The sequence below is a fragment of the Pelodiscus sinensis genome, chromosome 1 (assembly GCF_052426305.1).
Source record: "Pelodiscus sinensis isolate ZL-2025 chromosome 1, ASM5242630v1, whole genome shotgun sequence".
NCBI classification, from domain to species: Eukaryota; Metazoa; Chordata; order Testudines; family Trionychidae; genus Pelodiscus; species Pelodiscus sinensis.
In genome coordinates, this window is record NC_143052.1 from 303,421,006 (window position 1) to 303,432,301 (window position 11,296).

General features: G+C 45.3%; 1 protein-coding gene across 1 annotated transcript in view; it reads right to left on the bottom strand.

Moving 5' to 3' along the window:
- The window catches only part of LOC149525778 (maestro heat-like repeat-containing protein family member 2B), a 64,012-nt gene extending 61,292 nt beyond the window's left edge, over positions 1-2,720 (bottom strand). Inside the window, exon 1 of the mRNA XM_089777441.1 lies at positions 2,655-2,720. Coding sequence (XP_089633567.1) covers positions 2,655-2,720 — 66 coding nt within the window. The remainder of the gene's footprint in view (positions 1-2,654) is intronic.
- Positions 2,721-11,296: the final 8,576 nt, after the last annotated feature.

Consider the following 11,296-nt stretch of genomic DNA (forward strand, 5'->3'; position numbering starts at 1 on the left):
GGACATTTGAGCCTACCGTAGGTGTGAAAGTAAAGTTCCTGCACCAGGGTTTTTCTAACTAACCTGACAGGTGTAAAAGGCGTGGTCAGGTAGAAAGTACTACCACTCCTTTCCTAAACTATCACTACACAAATCCCAACTGCAGGAATCAAATTTTCCCCCTTTAACATGGAAACTCAGGTCATTCAAGTAGCAGACTGGCAACCGTCCTCCACAGCACCTCAGAGCTATTCAGAGCACACAGGCAGGCGTAAGGGCAGGCAGCCCAGAATGAAGCACTAATAGAGCCAATAGCAGCCTCTGTCCTCATCAGGTCTGGGGTACAGGTTGGAGGAAGTGTCTTACAATCACCTGTATGTAACTGCCTCTCTGTCCATGCCTGCGTACTAACCAGACAAGTGGATCTCTCCTGGTGGTGCAGAGGTGAGCCCTTCCTCTTCAGTTTTCACAGCCAGAGAATGCACTCTCCTGGTCAACGAGAGGACCACATGTACTTTGCCCCGGGGGGCTGTGGAGCAAGTTCTTCAGCCGTCACCTAGGACTTTGTGTGGAAATGCTGGGGGAGAAGGACCCACTAGCAGTCCTTCTGGGATTTGGCTTCACATTGTGCTTTTCACAAGGAACCCATTCTGGAAACCATTCAGCATCTAGTTTAAGGCTAGTTTTTGCCCTCCTCTTATGTGGCCGTGCAAGAGACAGTAAGACCCTGTCTACTCTCAAATGGCCATGGAAAGGGCCACACAGAATGGCAGCCTCTATGCTGAGGGAAGTGCAAGGGCTAATGCAAAGATGATTTCCCCACAAACCTCAGGGAAAAATTCAGCAGAGGTGGGATAGGGAGAAAGTGAACTCATGCTTCCCTCCTCCCTGCATGTACCAGCAAATAAAGCCTACAGTACAGGGCAAAGAGGCTGCACCCCTTAAAGGGGTACGGTGCATCAGTGCTGCGTCTGAAGTGGTGCAGCTTCATTTGGCACCTAGTGTGTATAAGACCTGCTCCAAAGCTTACTGAAGACAATGGAAGTTTTTCTGTTTACTTCAGTGAACTTTGGAGCAGGCCTATAAAATGGATGAGCCTCATTTCAGGAAAGATCATAAGCATTCAATGAGTCTACCCTACCATTACTTAATTGTACGGGGTCCTAACTTACCACTTACCAGGCCCAAAGATGGAATGAAGACCAAACTGAGGGACACACAAATATTATTCATGTAGAACACTTACAATGTTGTGAGATTACTGTAATCAGCTCTACATCTAATCTCCCTCTTATGACTCTGCATTTGTAATCTTCGTCATCTCCAGCAATAAAAGTGGAAGGACAGAAAATTTGCCATTTGATGGGTATAAAGGCGAGATTGGAAGGTGAATGACAATTTTGCTCCGTGTAAAACTTCCAGCAGGCTCAGAATGTAGGAGCAGACTCTGAATATAATCTTCATAAATGGTCAATTTTTCATAAATAAAAATGTGAACTGTAGCTTTTCCTGGTGAATTTAATAAATGCAGATATGAAAAATATATTTGTCAGACTGAATACTCAGACAGCATAGCAAAAAGGATTGAATGTCTTAGCTATCAAAAGTCTTGTAATAACAGATGTACAGTATAATAAAGTTCACAAGTGGGCTAACAGAAACGTTTCTCATGATTTCATGACTTTTTATGGTAATTCTTTCTTCCGAGCATCAGCCAATACACTTGAGTCACTCTTGAACTCTTCATTAAGGACAGGGTCAAGTGTTGCCTAAAATACATGTATTCAGAACTTGTCTCAGTTCTCTCATCCAACACAATGACCAGTGAATATTCAACAGTGAATCACTAGATTCTACTTCACTTTTTCACATATCTGAAGAAGATTAAAAACACTGAATGACAAAATATAGAATGTATTGTATCAGAAATTATAGATACTTCCTAGTTCAATGGGAAAATGCTGATAGGCACTTTTGCCTACAGCACTAAAATTCCCTGCTCAGTCAGTGGGACTATTCAACAAGCATTGTTTCTCATAGAATGATTACTTACCAGCATAAAGATCCTAGGTATGAAGCTTTAGATGGCAAGGTCATGAGGTATTTTTATATAGGATTAAGATGCTTCATTGTGTGGAAAATAAATATTACAAAATAAATATTACAGAACAGCTTTTAGTCTAACATGCTATCGCTTTCAATAACTTTCATCTCCGAGGTTGAAATTTCCCAATTTGGGGCCAGACTTTCTATTGCCCTCAGTTTCCATTAAGTACAGCAGAGTGAGGGGTGCTAGTGAGCTGGTTGTGGCTCCCTGATTCTCTGGTTCAGCTTTGGCCCTTGCCCCTGTAAGAGAATCCTAGATGCTGCTCTAATTAGTGTGGGCTAGTCATGGGCTTCATTGACCTTGGAATTTTTCTGATTTGTATGAGGAACAAGATCATTTCCCTGAATGACATTTCCTCAGAATGACAAGAGCACAACGTGGCTTACATCTGTCTTTTAAGTATCACCCATTTTCAGCTGTGCCAAAGCACAGCTCAGCCACAGGCATCTTTGTATTAGCTTCAGTCAGAATAAAATGGGGCCCTAGGGGCCCTCTTCTGCAGTTAAATACACGCTTAACTTTATGCATGTGAGTAGTTCCATGGTGAAATACAACAGATACCTCTTACGCAGTCACAGTGCCGGATACTGCTGGGAGGAGGGCTATTTCTCCTTGTGCTGCAGCTTAGCTCCATTGTCACTAAGCTGTGCACCCAAAATGCAACAGTACGCTGATATTTGGCTGAAGTACCCTATGAAATAAATTCATCCATTGCTTGCTGTAGCATTCCATGGAGCGCAAATGAGGCCTGCTGCTCACTGAAATCCACCATAACTGAGTACGGCTCCTTACTCTTCCGTAGAAGCATCTGGGATTTTTTTCCACATAGGATCATTCTAGCTCCTTTATTTTATACTAAATAATCCTTTTTAAAGACTGATTCATCAGAGCTCATCAGATTTGAGGTCAAAAAACTTTAAGGGACTCCATAATCTTTCCACATATAGAAGTGGCCAGATTCAGAGCTTAGTTAAATCTGGACAAACCTTATTAGCATCACTAAATTTCCTCTGGATTTTCAGAATTTGTACTAGAATGCTTAAATAGAAACTTTCACACGGGCAGGTATTACAAAGCATGTAGTTTTCAGTGATTTCGCTCGCACGGCACTTACACTTATGTAGTCACGTCCTCTGCAGTCAATCAACACATGTAGACTAGATATCAAGCCAGAAGTGTGCTGCAATGTGCATTAATGGCACCAAGGTAATGTTGGAAAGCTGAGATTGGTCAGCAAGCAAATGTGTTGACTGAGGTTAAGAAAACTACCATCCCTCTGCCCCTGTGGTTTTTGCACCTGAATCATATGAAAGGAAGATAAAGAAAGTTGGCTGCTCTTAAATATCTCCAGAGATGGAGATTCCACAACCTCCCTAGGCAATTTATTCCAGTGTTTAACCACCCTGACAGTTAGGAAGTTTTCCTAATGTCTAACCTAAACTTTCTTTGCTGCAGGTTAAGCCCATTGTGTCTTCTCCTAGGCTACGTCTACACTGGCCCCTTTTCCGAAAGGGGCATGGTAATTTCAGAGATCATAACAGGGAAATCCGCGGGGGATTTAAATATCCCCCGCGGCATCTAAATAAAAATGTCCGCCGCTTTTTTCTGGCTTTTTTTGCCTCATTAGAGACAAACACAAATACAACAGAGCTTCTTTCCACTGTAGTCCAACGCAAGGGGGACTATTTTGGATTACAGTTTTATTTTAGGCTTCCAAGAAGTCTGAAAGGGGGAGAATGTGTGTGTATACGCACACATGCACATACTTTAGTTCCTCTCTCACTACAACTACAGGGCACCCCTCTTTCACAAAAGCCTATGCAACTGAAGCACCGATTAGCATATTGTCATGCTTCATTTGCATAATTCATTAGTGGCCATTTTTGCGCAAGAGTCTTTGTGCAAAAAAGAGCCATCTACACAGCTCCTTTTTGCACAAAAACACACTCTTGCGCAAGAGCTATTCTTTCTGAAAAAATTGAGAAGAATGGCTCTTGTGAAAGAGGGTGTTTTTGCCCAAAAAGGAGCTGTGTAGAGGGCTACTTTTTGTGCAAAAGCCTCTTGCGCAAAAATGTCCCCTGATTAATTATGCAAATGAAGCAGGGAAATATGCTAGTTTGCATAGGCTTTTGTGCTAAAGAGATGCAGTGTAGACATACAAGTGTTAGTCCTCCTCTTAAGTGCTGTTTACACTAGTTTTTTATTTTGATAAAGCTATGTCCCTCGGTCGGCCGTGTGAAAAATCCTGACCCTTGAGAGTCATCTATACTAGCCAGTGTAGACTAGTGCTAGGTCAAGAGGAGACTTCTCCCATTGACCTAGCTACCCCTTCTTGGGGAGGTGATGTACCTCCACCAAGGAGAGAACTCCTATTACTGTGGGCGCTACTTATGCTGAAGTGCTACAGTGGTGCAGCTGTAGCATTCTGAGTGTAGCCAAACCCTTAAAGATTCATCCCCAAACATCCAATAGTACAATAATGTTGTACTGTCTTCCTGGGTTATGAATTTTTGACAACTGTCCTGCAAATCCTTGAATTCCAGCAAGAAATTGTAGCCCTTCTTATAGGCAGAAGAGGAGAGTCAACCTTTTCCATCCAACCTCCAGCTGAAGATCCAGACACCTCAGCCACTCTTACGGGAGATTCTAACAGAAGACACATTAAATTAGTTTACCAAATGAGAGGCTCAGTTTTTCAAAGCAGTGGTTCCCTAAAATCATGCACTTGAAGTAGTACAGATAGTGCAGGTAGCATAATCTATCCTTATTATTGCCCAATGCTGTCAATTCTAGGACCTTGCCTTCAGACGCTTATAACTTTGCAAAACTTAAGCCAGACATTTTCTCACTTGGTTTCAGCCTCAGGCTGAAATTTTGGAAAGTTTCAGAGAAGATGATTCAGCCATTGCTGAGAAAATGCCCTTCATGAGACAGAAGTCCATGGGAAAAAATAGTTTGCAATCATGGAATTAAAAACTGGACCATAATGTGCACACACATGGGAGCTGAGTTCATTGAACAGGCAATCTTAAGTGTGACATTTCCTACCTTTTGAATGTTTCACTTTGCAACCTTAACATCATTTTAGTCTCATTTTAATATATTATTATCTACAATGAATAAAAGCAAATTCTAAACTTCAAGATATGTAACTGTGTTTAAAATGAATCATTGTGTTAATTGATGACATATTAATTTCCTTTCCTATGCAGCACACGGCGACCAGTCTCCCTTTGATGGAAGGGGGGGGGGGGGGGGGGAGTACTGGCTCATGCCTTTGCACCAAGCCCAGGGATAGGAGGAGATGCTCATTTTGATGAAGCTGATAAATGGTCACAAAATCATATAGGTAAAGTATTTCCTGTGCCCTTCGCAACAAATTCAGCTCCTTCTACACAAAGCCCTGGCGTTTTCTTCCTATAACTGTTCGTCCCTCTCTCTTATATATAATGTAACATACTTACCTTTGCCTGCCATAGCATATATATAAGGTCTGTATTCTGTGGAGCTTAAATCACATTACAAAAGTGGGAGAGCAATATTATCCTGGTGTTTTTGTAAGTTAGACACAACTTTAAGTGATTTGCCTATGGTCAAAAGGTGGGCCATTAACAAAAGGAGAGTCAGGAATAGATTGCAGGTTTCCTGACTTCCCATTCATGGCCTCTGAAAAATACTTACTAAAACATGGGAGAGCAGATAAACTTAAATTAAACCTATAGGATTTCATCACAATGAAAAGATGTGAATTCTTCTGCTTGTGATTCTCTGTTCCATTGTATGTTAACAATTCTTTTCCTCTTTTTTATATATGAAAAATTTAGGAACAAATTTGTTCCTTGTTGCTGCTCATGAATTTGGCCATTCTTTGGGACTGGGTCATACAAATGTTCAAGGTGCTCTGACGTACCCTATTTATCGCTACTGGGATCCAAACACCTGTAAGCTCCTTTTCCTCCTCCGTGTCTTGGCCAAACCCACATACGGCCAGACCTTCAAATATGTTCAAACCATGTTCATATATGTTATGGACTGTTATAAAGAGAATGTGATCAACTGTTCTCCATGTGGACTGAAAGTAGGAGAAGTAGCAATCAGCTTAATCTGCAGCAAGGGAGATTTAGGTTCAATATTAGGAGAAACTTTCTAAGTAACTATAAAAACAGTTAAGCTACGGAGTAGGCTTCAAAGGGAGGTTCTGGAATCTCCATCACTACAGGTTTTTAAGAACCAGTTAGACAAAAGTGTGTAGGAATACTTGGTCCTGCCTCAGCACAGGGAGCTGGACTAGGGGGTCTTTCTAGGTCACTTCCACCCTGCATTTCTATGATTCTCTGTAGAGCTTAACTGGTGATCATCACAGCGAAACTGACCCTCCAGCCTTCACCCAGCTCCCGTCCAATGTGAATTATTAACAAATGAGCTGGTCCCTGATATAGAGAAGTCATAAGACCAGTGAGCCTAGCAGCCCTGTCAGTGATATCTCAGGACAGCCATTCCCTCATAGAACAGTGGGGGAAGCTAGGGGATCCAATCGTTCCTCCCTGATAAAGGTCTGCAAAGCACAAACAGGGACTTAGCTTAAAAAAGCAGAGATGCCTTCCCTCAATCACTATTACAGGCACCTATCCTAAGTCTGTAAGTAAACACATGGGCTACGTCTACATTGGCCCCTTTTCTGGAAGGGGCATGTTAATTTCAGAGGTCGTAATAGGGAAATCCGCGGGGGATTTAAATATCCCCCGCGGCATTTAAATAAAAATGTCCGCTGCTTTTTTCCAGCTTTTAGAAAAGACGGAAAAGAGCGTCTACACTGGCCCCGAACCTCCAGAAAAAACACCCTTTTCCGGAGGATCTTATTCCTACTTATTCAAAGTAGCATCTACACAGCCAAACTGCTATTTCGAAATTAATTTGAAATAGCGGAGCACTTATTCCAAATTTGGTAAACCTCATTCCATGAGGAATAAAGCCAAATTCAAAATAGCTATTTCGAAATAAGTGCTGTGTAAACACATCAAAATAGGGGGCCTCCAGCCTTCCCAGGGTGCCCTGGTGGCCACTCCAGCCTCAACCAAGATCACTCCTCTCCTTCCTCCCTCCCCGGAGCCTTTAGGGGTTGACTCTGGCCACAGTGTCTGTGCCAGTTCCAAGCCTGCCAGGCCAGAGCCAGCAGTCACTACCCCTGACCCATTGGCCCCCAAACATGAGCCAGCAAAGACTGGCAGCCAGCCCTCCACCACTCGCCAGGAGCAGTCTGCCAGCTCCCAGGAGCCTGACAGGGGCTGGAGAAGGCGGGCGCCTTCCTGGTCCAGGGTGGAGATCATGGACCTTATTCAGGTTTGGGGGGATTGGCCCCAATGTCCATGATCTCTGCGCTAGAGAGAGGAATGCGGCCATCAATGGCAGGATAGCTGCCAGCGTGGCACTAAAGGCCACATGTGAACCCAGGAGCAAGTTTGCGTGAAAATCAAGTTGGTCTGGAGAGCCCCCCCAACCCTGAGCCTTGACCTTCCCCTTCCCTTTCTTCCCCTTGCTTCCTCCCCCCAAGTTTTCACCCTCCCCTCTCCCCCCCTCTCTTCTCCCCTCTCCCACCTCCGTTCCCCAGTCTCACCAGAGTTTCATTCTCCCCCCTCTCCCCCGGGGTTTTGTTAAATAAAGATAGTTTGTGTTCATGAAAATACGTGTATTTTATTTGACATCAGGAAGGGGGGTTAGGGAGAGGTCAGTGGAAGGACGTGAGGGAGGAATGAGGCACAAGCCCCCAGTGGGGCAGACCAGAGAGGCTCTGAGGGCTCCTCAGGATGGAAGCTCGCCCGCAGGGCCTCCTGGATACTGACAGCCCCCTGATGGACCTCTCAGATGGCAGCCTGCAGAAAGTTCAGACAGGTCCGCAGCAACGCGTCCATGAAAAGCACCAGAGTGCCCAGAGGCAGCTCTGGCTTCATGTTGCAGAGTGCTGTGATGTCCCGAGTGAAGGCAACCAGAACACACAGAGACAAAATGGTTTCCTGTCCCTCATGGAGGTAGGCAAGCAAGCAGGGAAACCTGAGAACTGGCTGTCCAGGGGGGTGCCTTTAAGCACAGGCCTCAGACAGCCTCAGGCAGCAGCCACACGAAGTAACTCCTGACCTGATGCCCTGCCGGACCTGGTTCTGTCCGGCCTTAAATGCGATTCACCGTCCACTCAGTGTGGACGCTCTATTTCAAAATAGCAAAAGGCTATTTCAAAATGCATTTTGTGTGTAGACGCGCTATTTCGAAATAAGATATTTTGAAATAATGCTGTAGTGTAGACATACTCTGAAAGAAGAAATCAGGCCCCTGAGTAATTGAAACAGATACTTCAAAGAGTTTAATTGGAAACATGTGCACAGTAAATACAAACACTCTATTATTTACAGGGGAGGGTTATTTACAGGTGACTGTTTGTGACACACAGCATGGCCAACACCTGAGAAATAAACTTAAAGAGTCATCAGCATTTGTACAATGCCCCTTAATAAATATAATAACATGGGTTGGGATTAAGCTGCTGGATATGGAATGGAAAACAATCTCCAAAACAGGAAACACCACAAGATTAGGGGAACTCCTATTACCTAATATAGTGAATTATCAGAAAGTGTCAATTCAACAGGGGAAAACACTGATCCCCTTCCCATATTCAGCCATCACAGGAAGATTCTCTCCCCACTGAGAACCACAGACAATGATATCCCAGACCCCCTCAGCCTTTTACCCTCCTTTGCTAACTGTTGTCTGGTGACTCCTCATAGGCCCAGAACCCAGGAGGGCAAGAGTAAAGTGCTGAGAGAGACTAGAAACCTAACTATTCAGGAAACTTTTTCTATAAGGTGGAGGATCATAGCCTCTAAATTTGGAGGACGAATGATAAGTGCACAGTAAAAACAAACACTATATTATTTACAGGGGAGGGTTATTTACAGGTGACTGTTTGTGACACACAGCATGGCCAGCACCTGAGAAATAAACTTAAAGAGTCATCAGCATTTGTACAATGCCCCTTAATAAATATAATAACATGGGTTGGGATTAAGCTGCTGGATATGGAATGGAAAACAATCTCCAAAACAGGAAACACCACAAGATTAGGGGAACTCCTATTACCTAATATAGTGAATTATCAGAAAGTGTCAATTCAACAGGGGAAAACACTGATCCCCTTCCCATATTCAGCCATCACAGGAAGATTCTCTCCCCATTGAGAACCACAGACAATGATATCCCAGACCCCCTCAGCCTTTTACCCTCCTTTGCTTACTGTTGTCTGGTGACTCCTCATAGGCCCAGAACCCAGGAGGGCAAGAGTAAAGTGCTGAGAGAGACTAGAAACCTAACTATTCAGGAAACTTTTGCTATGAGGTGGAGGATCATAGCCTCTAAATTTGGAGGACGAATGATATCTGCTGAGTACCTTCTTTGAAGGGCAGAGTGTTCTGAACTCCCAATAACATCAGAGGGAGTTTGAGGACACTCAGCAACTTATGGGACTGGACAATACAAGCACAGTTAAAGGCCCTGGATATCTAAAGGAAATCACCAAAATCCACAGTTAGATGTTTAAATGCCAATTAAAGCCACCCTTAGTGAATTCCTCCCGCATGTGTAATCCCCTAAGTAGTATAAGGGCCCTACCATCAATCAAACGTTAGCCCTGCCCCCTGCCCCCGGAAGTCCCGCCCCCTGACCGCCAGAATTCCCTTCTCCCCTGTCACCGGAAGTCCGGCCACTGGATGGTAGTACATCCGGGTCAAGAGGGACAGCTGACCGGGTGTCATGTGACCCCCGTTAGGCCCGTCCCCTGTCACCGGAAGTCCCGCCCTTGGGGGTAATACATCCGGGGTCAAGAGGGGCAGGTGAGCGGAAGTAAGGAGTGTCATGTGACCCCTCTAAGGACTTGCCCCACCTCCCTCTACCAATCAGGAAGGGTTTTTCCCCTGTAGGACCGCCCCGCGAACCGCTTTGACCAATCGGGGGGGCAGTTCTGGGATCCGATGACTCGCCGAGCAGTGGGTCGTGTGACCCCTCTAAGAACTTGCCCCGCTGCCCTCTACCAATCAGGAGGGGGTTTTTCCCTGTAGGACCGCCCCGCGAACTCCTTTGACCAATTGGGGGGCAGTTTTGGGACCGGATGACCCGCCCAGCAGTGGGTTGTGTGACCCCTCTAAGAACTCACCCCGCCTCCCTCTACCAATCAGGAGGGTTTTTTCCCTGTAGGACCGCCCCACGAATTGCTTTGACCAATCCGGAGAGTGCAGTTCCGGGACCCGTTGACCAGACCGGAGGCGGGTCGTGTGACCCCTCTAAGAGCTTCCCGTGACACCCTTTGCCAATCAGAGCATAGAACTTCCCCGTAAGTTCTAGCACCACACAAAAGAGGCCCTCTTGTTCCAAGAGCGCGTGTTTCAGAGAGCGTGCAAACGCTGAGCGGAAACATGGCTTCTTTCACCAACTTTGTTTTGGTGCCGAGAAGAAAGCGCTACATCAGCGACAGTTCCGAGGAGGAAGGAGAAGTTGAAGGGAGCCCTTTGGCCCAGCCGCTGATGGATACACCAATATCTGACGCCGAAACCCAACCGCTCACGATGCAGCCAGACAAGCTAGATGGCCTGGAGGAAGAAGGTGCCCATGGCTCCCAGGAGTCGGACAAGACGCATGGAAAAGAAGCCAAATAGGTAAATGAAAGATCGAAGTTGGGGCATCATGGGGTTAGGAAACCGGGATTTTGAAAACTTTAAAAAAAAAATGACCAGAGCGTCTTACATTATTTCTTTCTGGCAATCTTTTGACAGCTTGATGATGCCTTTCTAGCTGACCGTCAGACCCGGGACAGCATTGCATCGGACGAGGAAGACGAACCGGGCCCACCTTGTTTTTGCTCAATACTGATACAAAGCATTGAAGAGAACGCCAAGGATGATACTGGTGTATCCAATAGCAGAGGGGGCAAAGGGCCCCTTTTCGCCTCTCCCTTGTCCTCGGAACTGTTGCTGATGTGGCGCTTTCTTCTCATGTGGTGGAAGGCCCTCGTCACCAAAACAAACTCCAAACTTCTGGTGGGGGTGGTGAAGGAGTCCATGTTTCCGCTCAGCGTTTGCACGCTCTCTGAAACACGCGCTCTTGGAACAAGATGGCCTCTTTTGTGTGGCGCTAGAACTTATGGGGAAGTGCTATGCTCTGATTGAC